At 41.7% G+C, this 16,636-nt stretch overlaps 1 protein-coding gene across 1 annotated transcript in view; it reads right to left on the reverse strand.

Annotated features, from left to right (window-relative positions):
* Positions 1 to 15,635, reverse strand: part of LOC126457921 (juvenile hormone esterase-like) — a 128,870-nt gene extending 113,235 nt beyond the window's left edge. The window contains exon 1 of the mRNA XM_050094615.1: positions 15,349 to 15,635. Coding sequence (XP_049950572.1) covers positions 15,349 to 15,561 — 213 coding nt within the window. The 5' untranslated portion in view covers positions 15,562 to 15,635. The remainder of the gene's footprint in view (positions 1 to 15,348) is intronic.
* Positions 15,636 to 16,636: the final 1,001 nt, after the last annotated feature.

The raw sequence follows: 16,636 nt of genomic DNA on the forward strand, positions 1-16,636 counted from the left end.
ATGTTTGCATACAGATGCTGTTATGACAGTGCCCGTGCTGCAGCTGTGACAGAATACCAGAGACATTATTCAAACAGACGAACGCCATGTGCTAGGGTATTACCCAGGGTTTTTCAATGCGATAGTAATCTGGAATACTGCCCACTGTACACGTATCAGAACGGGAGGTCGTCCAGTTTGTAGACGAAAGGGGAAACATTATTGTAATAGTACAATGGAGCCCCACCACCCGTACAGGGCGCATTAGCCATCAGCTAGTTATTCCACAAATGTGAGTACAGCGTATGTTACATTCCAAGTGGTTGTACTCATGCCGTGTGTAACCTGTGCAACATCTGCATCCAGGTGACTCAGTAAGCAGACAACAACTTGTGAATGGTTGGCTGTAGACAGAGAATCATGAATAAACTTTATTTACAGATGGGGCTACATTTATATGCACTGGTATCATGGACACTCGCATTTCTCATACATGGGCGTTGGAGAACCCACACGACACTAGGGAAACAAGATTCCAAGTTAGGTTCCCAGTGCTCGCCTGATGTGGTATGACTGATGGCCTGGTGATGGGGCCTGTGTTCCGCCCAACTGCGTGACAGCAGCACCATATGCACGTATCCTAACAGAAGATTGACTTGCACTTTTGGAAGACGTGACATCAGATCAACGACGGCAGATGTACCTGAAACATGATGGATCACCGTTTCACTGTACGAGACAAGTACATCAGTGTCTGAATAAAACGTTTCCTCAACAGCCAGCCGCGGTGGCCGTGCGGTTCTGGCGCTGCAGTCCGGAGCCGCAAGGCTGCTACGGTCGCAGGTTCGAATCCTGCCTCGGGCATGGGTGTGTGTGATGTCCTTAAGTTAGTTAGGTTTAAGTAGTTCTAGGGGACTTATGACCTAAGATGTTGAGTCCCATAGTGCTCAGAGCCATTTGAACCATTCGTTTCCTCAACAGTGAATTGACTGTGGTGGACCCGTTATCTGGCCAGGTCACCCAGCCTAACCCCATTAGACTTCTGTTTATGGTACTGATTGAAGGGCGATGCTTACGCTACGAAGGTGAATAATCAAATGGCTCTGAGCACTATCGGACTTAACATCTGAGGTCATCAGTCCCCTAGAACTTAAACTACTTAAATCTAACTAACCTAAGGACATCACACACATCGATGCCCGAGGCAGGATTCGAACCTGCGACCGTAGCGGTCGCGCGGTTCCAGACTGTAGCGCCTAGAACCACTCGGCCACTCCGGCCGGCGAAGGTGAATACACGTGAAGAACTTGTCGCTCCCATCACCAACGTTTGTGGCCAAATTAAAGACTGCCAAGATAATATTTGATGTGCAACATAAGAAACCCTCCAACGCGTTGGCAAGCGCATTGAGATGGGCGGGAGACTTTTTGAACGCCTCTTGTAGGGTGGTTCAGTCATCTGTCCCACCATTATTCTATCTACCAACGGCCTACACAGAATTTCAGTAAGTAATATTCACACTTGTCTTCATAATCATTCATGGATGTGTGTAGCCTTCAACCTGTCCTAGCTACGTAACGATCGGAAATGTTCACAGGATGTTTTTCGGTTTATCTTCACATGTAGAATCACATCACAAATTATGTGGCGTTCCTCCTCAGTCTTCCTTTATAACGGAGACTGACCACTTAGCTACCCGTCTCAGAATCCCTGCCCCTCAGCCCCTCCATCGCGCTGCCGAGCTAATACCCCTAGTACGCTCTTTTTAAACGTATGTTGGAGCTCTATTTTCATAAGTATAAGTTGGTTATAGGTCGACTAACCGAATAACAGCAGTATTCGAATATCTTTGAAAGTACATTTCGTTTGAAAACCAGTATGTAAGGTACATGTGCTTTTTTAAATATAGAACTAGAATTAGGTCTCTCTTAGAGCTGAAAGTCAGTAATTACAACAACACTATCGTTTTACGTTCAAAGCTTATGACCGAAGAAACAGTTGCAGTAAATAAGATCTGCAAAATCTCATAACCGGGAAGAGCTTGATTAAGTTGCAAGTAGCTTTCACTATTTCGACTCTATGTACTTTCCGTCGATCCCCTCTGCTGAACACTGAGAGACTTCATTTTTCATGCCCGTAAACCTACTCCATTCATGCCAAAAGTGACATAGTGCATCGTTCTGATGCCATCGTTCTCATCGTGAACCGCAACTGCACACAAACAAATAGATAGATAAACGAAACGGTGCACTCTGCAAGTCACAATCTCAACCAGGACAGACAGGTCTCACCACGCGGTGCTCTCGAATATATTTAGCTAGTGGTCGATTTTCCGGGTTCACTTGCGATAAACAATCTGTGCCTTGAAAGAAATAGAAAGAAGTCTGAAGGTCAAAAAGTGTTGATTGATCGCAAGGTAAAAGTCCGTATATTGTTGCATAACATCGTGTGTCTGTATGTGTCTATGACTTACATCAATTGTTCAAGTGTTTCATTAGTAAACTAAGTATTTTTGGACATTGGACTTCATATACGATACAGAACGTTATCACTGTCCCTGGTATGACACGTGGAAACATCAGCATTTGATGGCAATCTTGCACAGTATGTCAGAAAAATTATTGTCTTGTCTCTATCATTTAGCAGAAAGCAGCTGACTTCTGCATCAGGTAAATCACTTGAGCAACTTTGCTTACAGCCGATCACCATAATTATCTGACAAATTGTACTGCAAACGGGACAAAAGGAAAACTGCCCCTTTACAAGCAGATGGTGAAGCCTGAAAATTAGGAAAAGTGGTATAAATCGTAATAGCAAGGCGCGCCCGAATTGACGCGTGCTGTAAGAGTCAAAATAGTGGACTCGTATGCGTGGGGGCGGGGGATCTGGAATCAAATACAAGTCTGTTTATACTAACCTAAGGTTTTCAGTGACATTAGCCGCATGTGGGCACTGAAATGGAAATGCCGTGTGGCTAGGGGCCTCCCGTCGGGTAGACCTTTCGCCTGGTCTTACGAGTTGACGGCACTCCGGCGACTTGCGTGTCGATGGGGATGACATGATGATGATAAGGACCACACAACACCCAGTCCCTGAGCGGAGGAAATCTCCGACCCAGCCGGGAAACGAATCCGGGCCGTTAGGTATGACAATCCATCGCATTGACCACTCAGCTACCAAGGGCGGACAGGCACTGAAATGAATCAATGGCAACGGGTGAAAGTATCTGCGGGGCCAGGACTCGAACCCGGATCTCCCGCTCTACGCGAAATGTCGTGTTACCGCCTTTGCCATCCGAACATGCTTTCCATTCGATCCAAATTCCCAGTCTGTTCCACATTACTGTTCACCATCCCATGAACCCTTCACCTGACAATTTGGTTTCCCGCAAGAGATCGGGCTTGATGTACAACTGCAATGGATCTTTGGTCGTCGCCGCTTACTGATATATATGTCTGTGGTCTTTGTATTTTCGGTCACCTTCGAAATAACAGACACCGCATATATGGTTATACTAAATCAGGTTTTCCTTACACACCTCGCATAAAAGCCCAGATAAATGCTTCAGCCAATCTACACCTGACTACTCTCACCCTCACTGTCACAATTCAGCCGAAACTACTTTAGGGCTGAATCCACAATGCTTCGATATCGACGGAATTGTCAACTCTTAATTTGCCTTACATCTATTTTCGCTCCTAAGTCAGATTGTTAAACATTACTAACCACTCTACATATATTCTCACTCTCCCCCTCACTCCTTTTTCTTCCTCCTTCATTTCTCATTTCCCAAAACAGCAAACACGGACATTACAGCCAAACAAGAATTTTGCTAGTTCTTCGTTCTCCCTTACTGATTATTTTAAACTCCACCCGTCAGTGCAACTGGATGGTAGGACTGTAACCATTAAAATTTTGATTAGGGTATAAGTAGGGTGAACCCGAAATCCACCAACAAAATTTCGGAGATTGTTCAGGGATATTTACTGAACACACCATCACAACATTATGAAAGCTTGTTCATGCAATCATCAAAACATACAACATAAAACATGAGTATTGCATCAACAGATGCTAGAGGGCTGTTCAAAAATGGCTCTGAGCACTATGGGACTTAACTTCTAAGGTCATCAGTCCCCTAGAACATAGAACTACTTAAACCTAACTAACCTAAGGACATCACTCACACCCACGCCCGAGGCAGGATTCGAACCTGCGACCGTAGCGGTCGCGCGGTTCCAGACTGTAGCGCCTAGAACCGCTCGCCACTCCGGCCGGCCTACAAACATCGTTTTGAAGGCTACTTATAGCGCCGACACCAGTCGGAACTTCATGAAGCTACAGAGGCTGAAGTGGATATATTCCACAATGTTCCACAAAAAATACCGCATTTCTCCAACCGAGATTGACCAGGAAAATAAAATGTGTTGCAATACTTTTTGAACGCTCCCCGTGGAACCAAGCAGTACAAAACGCAAGTTGAGGCTGAGCAGTGAAGTGGGCGTCAATGTTGTCAACAGCAAGTACAATGACTGAATGGAACAAGTTTGTTTCCAAACAAGACACGTAGCAGATCCATCTACTTTTGCACTTTTGTGCAGATATTTTAACCGCAGTACAGATACGAAGATAAACAGGGGTAAGAAATCATACAAAATACTATTACCCTGTAACGAGCCAACGTTGATATTAGGCCCTTTATACCAAAATACTCAGAAAATATTTCCGAAAAACCTCCGAACTTTTGTGGTTGGAGTTCAGGTTCACCATTAAGTAAAATACGGAAAATTAATGTAGTCAGGAATTCCTTTTAGGAAACGTTGCTACGATTATGTTTCCCAATCAGTGTTTCTTTCGGTGATAGAAAGAGGAAAGTGGCAACACGTAACAGCCCGGGTCTTATTCATTGGTCTTGACGGAGGTACAGCTGATTCGTTGCATGAGAAGTGCTGATATTATCAAAGTAAATAGAGATTGTGGAGCTGGGAGAATAAGATAAGGGGCTGGCATGAGGTGTGTTGGCTTCATTTTCTATCTGTCAGTAAACAGGCGCGACTCGAAGTTCCCATTATTGGGGAAGGCTGACGTATATATCGGTCGGAATTACGATGCCAGGGCTCTCTAAAAACATTACGGCCTGTTTCGTAATTAACTACTCAACAACACCCAAAGTGAACACGGTAAGATCTGTTGTTGTTGTGGTTTTCAGTCCTGAGACTGGTTTGATGCAGCTCTCCATGCTATTCTATCCTGTGCAAGCTTCTTCATCTCCCAGTACCTACTGCAACCTACATCCTTCTGAATCTGCTTAGTGTATTCATCTCTTGGACTCCCTCTACGATTTTTACCCTCTACGATTTTTACCCTCCACGCTGCCCTCCAATGCTAAATTTGTGATCCCTTGATGCCTCAGAACATGTCCTAGCAACTAATCCCTTCTTCTTGTCAAGTTGTGATACAAACTCCTCTTCTCCACAGTTCTATTCAATACCTCCTCATTAGTTATGTGATCTACCCATCTAATCTTCAGCATTCCCTTCTGTAGCACCACATTTCGAACGCTTCTATTCTCTTCTTGCCCAAACTGTTTATCGTCCATGCTTCACTTCCATACGTGGCTACACTCCATACAAATACTTTCAGAAACGACTTCCTGACACTTAAATCTATACTCGATGTTAACAAATTTCTCTTCTTCAGAAACCCTTTCCTTGCCATTTCCAGTCTACATTTTATATCCTCTCTACTTCGACCATCATCAATTATTTTGGTTCCCAAATAGCAAAACTCCTTTACTACTTTAAGTGTCTCGTTTCCTAACTAATTCCCTCAGCATCACCCGACTTAATTCGACTACATTCCATTATCCTCGTTTTGCTTTTGTTGATGTTCATCTTATATCCTCCTTTCAAGACACTGTCCATTCCGTTCAACTGCTCTTCCAAGTCCTTTGCTGTCTCTGACAGAATTACAATGTCATCAGCGAACTTTAAAGTTTTTATTTCTTCTCCATGGATTTTAATACCAATTCCGAATTTTTCTTTCGTTTCCTTTACTGCTTGCTCGATATACAGATTGAATAACATCGGGGAGAGATACAACTCTGTCTCACTCCCTTCCCAACCACTGCTTCCCTTTCATGTCCCTCGACTCTTATAACTGCCATCTGGTTTCTGTACAAATTGTAAATAGCTTTTCGCTCCTTGTATTTTACCCCTGCCACCTTCAGAATTCGAAAGAGAGTATTCCAGTCAACATTGTCAAAAGCTTTCTCTAAATCTACAAATGCTAGAAACGTAGGTTTGCCTTTCCTTAATCTATTTTCTAAGATAAGTCGTAGGGTCAGTATTGCCTCTCGTGTTCCAAAATTTCTACGAAATCCAAACTGATCTTCCCCGAGGTCGGCTTCTACCAGTTGTTCCATTCGTCTGTAAAGAATTCGCGTTAGTATTTTGCAGCTGTGACTTATTAAACTGATAGTTCGGTAATTTTCACATCTGTCAACACCTGCTTTCTTTGGGATTGGAATTATGGTAAGATCTATAGGAGGCAAATTTAGCTGCCAACTACTGTTCCCGACTCTTTACCCCAACTAACCGTACTACAAATGACCCGTTTTCGAGATATCTTTAATGTGATGTATGTTAGGCTCACGGCATGTTTAATATTTTCGTGTTTTCAGTGCCAAACTTGACGCGTTTAATGTTTTTCGTGTGCTTTCAATCAGCGGTGTTTATGAGCTTGAGCGGCGCAATTATCATGTTCCGTGACGTCACGGGTCCTGTGTTGTGACTGTCGAAGAGAACCAAACCGAGAAACCGTATGTTTATTTACGTGTTTATTGCTTTTCGTATTACAAGAAGAAAGTGCAGTTCAAGCGACACACCAAATAAAATGTTTCACCAAAACGCGTCATTTTTAGTACGGTTTGTTTCCCTGAAGTGTCGGGAAATGTAACTTCGATGGATACACAAGTTCTCATAAAGCTACATTGCCCGATTGAAATTACGTCTTTACCTTTGTCTCAAAGTGTTCTGTTTTTGTTCTCGATTGATGTCTATTTCGCGGATGGGTGCACCAGAACACAACAAATCAAGTAAAAAAAGACTTTTGCTAGTTACGTAGTTTACCCCGCGATCACCCTCAGTAATCAAGGCAACGTCTTAACAACTAAAAGTGACAAGTTATCGAGACATATATAAACTTAGCATGCATTTCCTAAAGCGGATAGAACTTCCAGTGCCATAAAGAAAAAGGAAAAGAAAAGCTGTCTACAAAACTACCAAAATATTAATAGTAAACGTCGATTGATGTTGAATCAGAGCATTATGGAGATATACAGACAGGGATTTGATGAGGAGTTACAGCCACTCTGCTAATTCAATTTCGTTCTATGCTGTGAAATGTGAAAACTATGCGGAGACTCGTAGGACACCCTCGACTGAAGAAACTGAGCCTTCGGAAGACCCGTGAGAGCTGTATCCCCTAAAAGCCATGTCCCTAAACCTCTGCTGTATAGAGCTAACAGGCAGTTAAAAGGCACAGCGTCACGACTCTCTAAACCTTTCGAAGAACAAAAATCGATATCAACAGTTCCATATATTCTCAGATAAGTCTTACTATATCCTACAGATTAGGTAAAGTTACGAAAATCTCATTTTTGTAAGTGAGTTATTTTACAATACTTCCAGAGGTATTTCCATAGGCAGAAAGTTAGGATGGATGTTGGTCCTGGGATGTAAAACTTTGTGAATGACTAAGCTTTTGAGAGGACATATCGTTAATACGTAGCTCACTACACCAGTATAATCAACATTTTGTAATGTATTACGCTTCCCTTCTTGATATCGTTTCGGTATGTGTACTGGCTTAAGCAAAAGTCAGAAAACGTATGTGCTTGTTTTGTGTACCTGGCACTATGCACGTAAACGCATTTTCTTTCTTACAAAAGCTTACTAAAGGGTTTCGCATATATTCTTGTTGAATCGTTAGAAAATTAATGCTGCGTTCGAAATTGTTATTTTGTCTTCCATTCCTGTAGAAGCGGTGAACTACAAGTTATTCTGTCGCTTGTTATAACTGTCAATGTGTTTCAACTTGATCACATGTAGAAACGATAACCACTTGCTTTATCATCAGAAATTTCGGAGAAATCAAGTTAACTGCACTACTACATGTGTAAGAGTTGTACTACAGTTCCTTGAATTGTCAAAATCAGTGTTTGATTTCAGCTATAAATGAGAGAAATTGTATGTACTACAGTTCGTTGAATTGTAAAAATCAGTGCTTGATTTCAGCTATAAATGAGAGAAACTAACTGTCAGTTTCACTTTACACAGCGTGCAATGACAGGAACTCAACTTTCTGTCCCGAGTCACGTTACTTAGATGTTGGTTTCAAGCGTTAACAAGGCAGGGGTCTATGCGCGGTCTATGTTATATATGGTCTATGGTTCTTGTCATGTTCTATGGATCTTGTAGTAGTTAACACTAGCTAATGTGGGAAAAGCTGCCCGCATTGAATGTATTATGTATGGAATATAATCGAAGCTGTGTTACAGAAGATATTGGTATTTACATTGTTAGTTCGAAGTGACTGGCATGTATGATTTGTGTATCTACTTGGCTGCAGTTTACGTTGAAGAGTTTTACCTAAGTAATATTGAAGAAAAGTTTTGAGTACGAGTTAAGTGATTTGCTCTTTGAAATTTACATACACTCCTTGGAGTTCTTTAATTTTGAAAATATCAGTGTCATCAGGAACTTTTCTCTTGCTGAGCGAAGTCAGAGTCTGATAATTTACGGGTTTATTGATTAATAAATGGTGATTTCGCGTCCAGATCGGAGATTTTCTCCACTCGGGGACTGAGTGTTGTGTTGTCCTTACGTTCATATCGGCGAAATTGACATTGCACTATTGAGATTTATGTATGGGCACATCCCGACAGCCAATAAATTAAAGAAAGAAATAGCGATCTTTCTTGGGGGATTTAATTCAAGCCCCTTTTTATGTAGGATCTCCGTGAAGTGGGTTTTACATCGTGAAGGTAAGCAGCGCCGTGGATAGCCCTAGTATATGCGAGAGTTCATTGATTTTGTTCGTTTTAGTTCGTTGTATCTACTCGGGGCTGACGTCGCAAGCACCCGTTTCAGTTCGTCGTTGGTCCATTAATTCAGTTTTCTTTATTACAGAGGGCAGCTAACCCTCTGACCGAACTCGCTGAGTTACCGTGCAGGTATTGATAGGAGATTCGCCACAGTCTTTGCATTATATCCCACCATTAGATTGAAGATGAATGTTTACAACCGCGTTGAAACTGCCTGTAAAAAGTAGTATATTTGAGCAAGAGATGTTAAAATTTATAGTTAAATATGTAATAAGTAAAATATTTCACGTTGTATTGACACATTTTGGCTCAAGGGTCATTGGTAAGACTATTACTTTTTAGCCTGTCTACAGACAAATTCCTGGTTGCGTAAGGGAACTGTCTTCCAATCAGTTTTCATTAGATATGCATCATCATTGCATTGTTTTGTGATACTCTGATCTTCACATGACAGGCGGCTATCTGTCAGATGTGTAACTTAGCCACACGCCGAGCACGATTGACAATGGACTGACGCGCAGTTCGATCTCAGTAATGTATTAGATTAGATTAGATTTACTTTCATTCCATTTCATCCGTAGTGAGGAGGTCCTCCAGGATGTGGAACATGTCAGAAAAACAACAATACATGATAAATATTTACAATTAAAACAAATAAGCTAATGTACCATTCCATAGGTCCCAAGTGGAATGATCGTCATTTTTTAATGAACATTATATGAAAGAGTCATTTTACAAATACTAATGCACTGAATTTAAAATAAAGTTTATTTATTTATTTATAAGGTAATAAACGTGTAATACAACTACTATAATACTTATTTACAATGAACACATTACTGCACTGAAATGGTGCAGAAGCTAGATTGTACTTACACACACACACACACACACACACACACACACACACAATGAACACATTGCTGCATTACTGCACTGAAATTGTGCAGAAGTTATATATTGAAAACGTGTGTTCCTGAATAATGCACGCCTTTTAGTACAAAACTAAGTGACTTTAAATCCTTGTGAAGATTATTCTTATTTCTAGTATTGATTCCATGAACTGAGCTGTTGGTTTGAAAAAGTGATACATTTTTAATGACAAATTTAATTAAGGAATAAATATATTGGGAAGCAGTAGTTAGTATCCCTAGTTCCCTAAACAGGCTTCTGCAGGATGTTCTTGAGTTCACACCACATATAATTCTTACTGCACGTTTTTGTGCCCGGAAGATTTTAGCTTGGCTTGATGAATTACCCCAAAAAATAATACCATCTGACATTGTTGTTTTTGTTGTCTTCAGTCCTGAGACTGGTTTGATGCAGCTCTCCATGCTATTCTATCCTGTGCAAGCTGCTTCATCTCCCAGTACTTACTGCAACCTACATCCTTCTGAATCTGCTTAGTGTATTCATCTCTTGGTCACCCTCTACGATTTTTACCCTCCACGCTGCCCTCCAATGCTAAATTTGTGATCCCTTGATGCCTCAGAACATGTCCTACCAACCAGTCCCTTCTTCTTGTCAAGTTGTGCCACAAACTCCTCTTCTCCCCAATTCTATTCAATACCTTCTCATTAGTTACGTGATCTACCCATCTAATCTTCAGCATTCTTCTGTAGCACCACATTTCGAAAGCTTCTACTCTCTTCTTGTCCAAAATATTTATCGACCATATTTCACTTCCATACATGGCTACACTCCATACAAACACTTTCAGAAACGACTTCCTGACACTTAAATCTATACTCGATGTTTACAAATTTCTCTTCGTCAGAAACGCTTTCCTTGCCATTGCCAGCCTACATTTTATATGCTCTCTACTTCGACCATCATCAGTTATTTTGCTCCCCAAATAGCAAAACTCTTTTACTACTTTAAGTGTCTCATTTCCTAATCTAATTCCCTCAGCATCACCCGACTTAATTCGACTACATTCCATTATCCTTGCTTTGCTTTTGTTTATGTTCATCTTATATCCTCCTTTCAAGACACTGTTCATTCCATTCAACTGCTCTTCCAAGACCTTTGCTGTCTCTGGCAGAATTACAATGTCATCGGTGAACCTCAATGTTTTTATTTATGACATTATGGAATGAAAATAAGAATAGCATGCCAGCTTTTCCATTTTTATATCCTCTATGTCTGACACAATTCGCATTGCAAATAGAGATTTGTTAAGACCCTTCAGCAGTTCTGTGGTGTGCTCCTCCCGGCTGAATTTATTATCAAGCTGTAATCCCAAGAATTAAACACTGTCAACTTCTTCTATCTGCTTGTCATTGTATGTTAGGCATATACTCGTGGGACACCCCTTACAAGTCCTGAACTGCATGTAGTGCATTTTTTCAAAGTTTAGTGACAAAGAATTGGCTAGGAACCAGTGATTAATGTCCACAAATATTTTATTAGCTGATCTTTCTAAGACTACACTTGATTTGCTATTTATTGCAATGTTTGTCTCATCGGCAAACAAAATGAACTTGGCATCTGGTAATGTTACTGGTGAAAGGTCATTGATATACACAAGAAAAATTAAGGGCCCCAAAATGGAACCTTGTGGGACCCCACATGTAATTAGTTCCCAGTTGGATGATGCCTGATAGCTTGATACATGTCTCTTTCGTAATAACACCCTTTGTTTCCTGCCATAGATATAAAAGATTTGAACCATTTTGCAGCATTTCCTGTTACACTATAATATTCTAATTTATTTAAAAGGATATTGTGATTTACACAGTCAGATGCCTTTGACAGATCACAAAAAATACCAGTTGCCTGCAATTTATTGTATAATGAATTAAGCACATTTTCACTGAAAGTGCAGATAGCCTTCTCAATATCAGAACCCTTTAGAAATCCAAACTGTGACTTTGGCAGTACGTTATTTGAGATAAGATCGTTATAAAGCCGATTGTACATTACTTTTTCTAAAATTTTTGAGAATGCTGGCAAATCTACTTAGAATGTTTCATATAGCTTGTACATCGTGACGCAATGAATTAAACCTCGCCTTGGGCGACGCTGCTGGTAGTGTTAGCAGAAGAAATATACAATGTTGAACTTTCGGTGTTATATGTGGCATGAATAAACAAATTTCGAGATGTACGGTTCAATCAAATGGCGTCGTCAGAACGGAGAGAGCTATCGATAATCTAAGCGAGTAAGGCAAAGAATTTCATTCATCCAGTATCGAAGCACATTTGTCCAAAGTGCCAATTATGAAACATTTGCAGTCGTTCGGAAGCGAGATCAATCATCAGACCGTGATGCCCAATCAAACGCCTATAAGTCACATTTGTAATAAGACTTAGCGTAATTTTTTATGCAATCACTATACCTCCAGTTGTCTATACATGCAAACACTATCTGCATCGACAATGTTTCTATATGAGTATGTGTCAGGTAGTTAAGGCACTGACTTGTATTTGGGTTAACCGAGGTAGAAATCAGCATCCCCTCATACGGTTTAGATTCTCCTGTGGTCTCGCAAAACTGATTGAGGCAAATGCCCCGCCTGTTTCGGCCTCGTCGTCGATGGGACGCTAAATCATCGTCTTCTTTCTCTATCCCTATCATCATTTGCCTGTAACCCCATCCTCACTAGAGGAAACGTTCATCTCGAATTGTGGATTGTGACTTCTGGTGTGGTAGTGTGCTTCTACTTCGGTAGATCTCGTGATATCTGCACAGGCATAATGTGTACAGAAAAACTAATTAAGAAGTCCCCAACGTTGATTTAGACGTGTGAGGGCACAGTAAAGAATAACATTCACTTGGAGGGATGCCAAGCCAACAAGGGGACCTACGAACTTCCCTCATCGGCTTAATTCATATTGACAGGCTGCTTAGGAGACGACTAGTACTTTAACGTATTTAAATAGCAAGGTGCAACTCTCAACCGTTTTCGAGAAAAATCGAGTTTGAACATTTTACGCGTACTTGCATACTTCGTATGGTCAGTAACAACGAAGTATTCCGCAGCCCGAGCAAGCGCTGAGTTTCATGTGCGCGAGGTCTATAGATTAAACCTCGCTTCCAATACTTTAATTCATTCCCATGTATTACTAACAAGAAATATGCGTGTTACGCCGCGAAACTCTGTGATGACCGAGGACCGCTTACAAATGTAACCCAGTTTTGTTTTGCAATAGACAATTTGAAAACCCCATGCGCATGCAAAGATTCGGCGTTCAATACAAGTCGCAATAATTACTGTTTCCCATGTGTCTATGATAAATAGCATCCTGATAAGAGCGGTTGAAAAGCGTTTTGACGCCGTAGGCGAGGATTGAAAATTAAGGCGCCCTGTTTTTTATTGTCATGGTCTACCTGATATCCCCCACCCCCCTCCCCCCAAAAAAAGAAAAAAAAATCAGCCACCACCAATGGATTAACAGTGCATGTCTCCTATTACATGTTTGTACATTAAACTCAGGCGACCACACGTCCTCATTTTCTGGGGACAGTCCTCAGTTTTCGTGCTATGTCTTCAATTACTTTAAACCTGTTGGAGGACAACAAATGTCCTCGGTTTCTTATTTTTTGTCCTCAGTTTTTGAAATTTAAAAAAAATAACTGAAATAGCTCGAATGTGCTGAATATTCTAAACTAGAACTCAACTGAATATACCAGTGCAACCAAATTTGGCACCAACTACTTATTTTATTCAATTGCAAGAAAATGATCTACGAAAGATGTGGAAATATTTTCTGGTGCAAATGAATATATTTTTTTAATTTAGATATTATGCTATCCTTATTGGAGACACGCCGATGCATCAAAAAAGGTCATCTGGATAAACGTGGTGTTATTCCGCTTCTGTTTTTATAGACATAATTCTAGAATGAGCAATAAATCTCATCTTTTACAGCATCCACTTCATCAATGTAACTAAAGATTTATGAAGTGACTGTTCCGTAAGCTTTTGAAAACAGTTCGGGATTGTACGTTTTCCTCCTTTCCATTTATTCTCCAAGTTGCTCAACTTTTTCAGTGTTTGATTTGAAATAAATTTTGTCCCTCCTTTGCCGCCCTAGGCGGCTGCCTAGCCTTCCTTAAGGGTAGAGGTGGCCTTATTCCTGATTCGTGCAGTGCTCCATAAGTCACACATTATACTTGCAACACATGTAGATGTAATGGCAGCTAACTCTAAATATAGGTAAATGTAAATTAATGCAGATGAATAGGAAAAAGAATCCTGTAATGTTTGAACACTCCATTAGTAGTGTAGCGCTTGACACAGTCACGTAGATTAAATATTTGGGCGTAAGGTTGAAGGCGGATAGTCGTCTTCGGTTCATTGGTTGAATTTTGGGAAGATGTGGTTCATCTGTAAAGGAGACCGCTTATAAAACACTAATACGATCTATTCTTGAGTACTGCTCGAGCGTTTGGGATCCCTATCAGGTCGGATTGAGGGAGAGCATAGAATCAATTCAGAGGCGGGCTGCTAGATTTGTTACTGGTAGGTTTGATCATCACGCGAGTGTTACGGAAATGCTTCAGGAACTCGGGTGGGAGTCTCTAGAGGAAAGGAGGCGTTCTTTTCGTGAATCGCTACTGAGGAAATTTAGAGAACCAGCATTTGAGGCTAACTGCAGTATAATTTTACTGCCGCCAACTTATATTTCGCGGAGAGACCACAAAGATAAGATTGGAGAGATTAGGGCTCTTGCAGAGGCATATAGGCAGTCATTTTTCCCTCGTTTTGTTTCGGAGTGGAACAGGGAGAGAAGATGCTAGTTGTGGTGCGAGGTACCCTCCGCCACGCACCTTATGGTGGATTGCGGAGTAGATATGTAGATAAAATAATATAAATAAAACGACTGTACTGATTGTTGTGTAGCCATTCTTTTCGAATTTCATTGCGAATTTTTTTCTTTTTTCTCTCAGGATAAAGATTATGAAAATAATAAATGAATCATTCAGTAATGACAGTTTGCACAGGCATTATAATTATTTGACAACAAGAAGAAAAAAGATATGCTGATAGTGAACTGAAGCTAACCACTTAACACGGTCGGCTGCGGATTTTTCGAGTATTAGCGACCATACAAAATATATAAATACGCCTTCCAAACCGATGTTCTGGGAAACGGCTGAGAGTGGTATCTTACTGTTTACATATGCTCTTGTCGAAGTCGCGCGCTGCACATCCTGTCAATGTGAGTCTTATCGGTGAGGGGAAGTTCGTACGGTCGCCTTATAAGCTGAGAAGCCAGCCGTAGTTTATCGCAGTGTGGTGTTAAGCGGGAACTGACCTGGAACCTGAGCTTCCCGACGGGAGGCTTCGCGTAGGGGATGCGCAGGAAGCTGCGGAACACCCTGCCGGCCGGCGTCAGCTGCGTCTTGCCGCGCAGAGAGCCCTGCGGTATGCGCAGCGTCACCGGCGCGCCGGCCTTGGCGCTGGCCTGCCGCACGCCCGACGTGCAGCGCCACGCACTTCGGCCGAGCTTCTTGCTTCCCACCCACATGGTCAACGCTAGTTTATTGCGCACTCTTCAGCGTTATCGCTACCGCAGGCACACAAGCCTACTGCCGTTGCTGCTCTCACGCCAGATATATATCGAGTGGCCGTAGGGTAAGTAAAGATTTCATCACAGATGACGCCATTGGCAGGCGATGTACGGTGCTACATCTACCGGCACTTCTTAGAACCAGCCGCTGCCGCGCTCACAGCTGCACGTCTCACCTCAGCTACGACGACGATGATTGTCGGCGTCCCATGCCTTTACACACACCTTTCGCGCTAATGATTTTAAAAGACCTAATGCAATGGCTTAAGGGCAAATCTGCAGTGGCAGGAATTCACACTGTTGGATTTATGTAATTGCTTATTACCTAAGGTGACCATATTTTCTAGACTCAAATTCGGGACATTAACATATTTCCTAGGCCCAAATCCGGGACACATTAAAAATTTTGCAAAATAGGCTATATTTATTTATTTATTTATTTATTATATGAGAAGCAGGTTTCAATTAGATGTAATACATACAAAATATAAATTAAATTTGTTACAATGAAATGAACACCCTTAGCTGCTTACAGGCGTTGACATACGTCAACGGGGACAGATGAAGATGTGTGCCCCGACCGGGACTCGAACCCGGGATCTCCTGCTTACATGGCAGACGCTCTCTCCATCTTTTTTTTCCCCATCTGCTCGGTGCGGACGTCGCAAGACACCCGTTTCAGTTGGTCGTTGATCCATTAACTCAGTTTCTTTTATTACAGAGGGCAGCTCACACTCTGACCGAACACGCTGAGTTACGGTGCCGGCGCTCCATCTGAGCCACCGAGGATACAATAGATAGCGCGACTGCAGGGATTTATCTCTGGCACGCCTCTCGCGAAACCCACGTTCTCAACGTATTACCCCGCACTACATTCGTAGTGCCCCCGCCCATTATACTCATTACTCGCGGCGCATTGCCGATTCCCGTTCGAGTTCGGGCACTGTTTGTGCATCTCCACAGAAGAAGAAGATGGTCAAGTGGCCGGTGAGCCTTAACTATATATATGTATATACGATATCTGTTCTTCCGG

The sequence above is a fragment of the Schistocerca serialis genome, chromosome 2 (genome assembly GCF_023864345.2).
Source record: "Schistocerca serialis cubense isolate TAMUIC-IGC-003099 chromosome 2, iqSchSeri2.2, whole genome shotgun sequence".
Classification (NCBI taxonomy): domain Eukaryota; kingdom Metazoa; phylum Arthropoda; class Insecta; order Orthoptera; family Acrididae; genus Schistocerca; species Schistocerca serialis.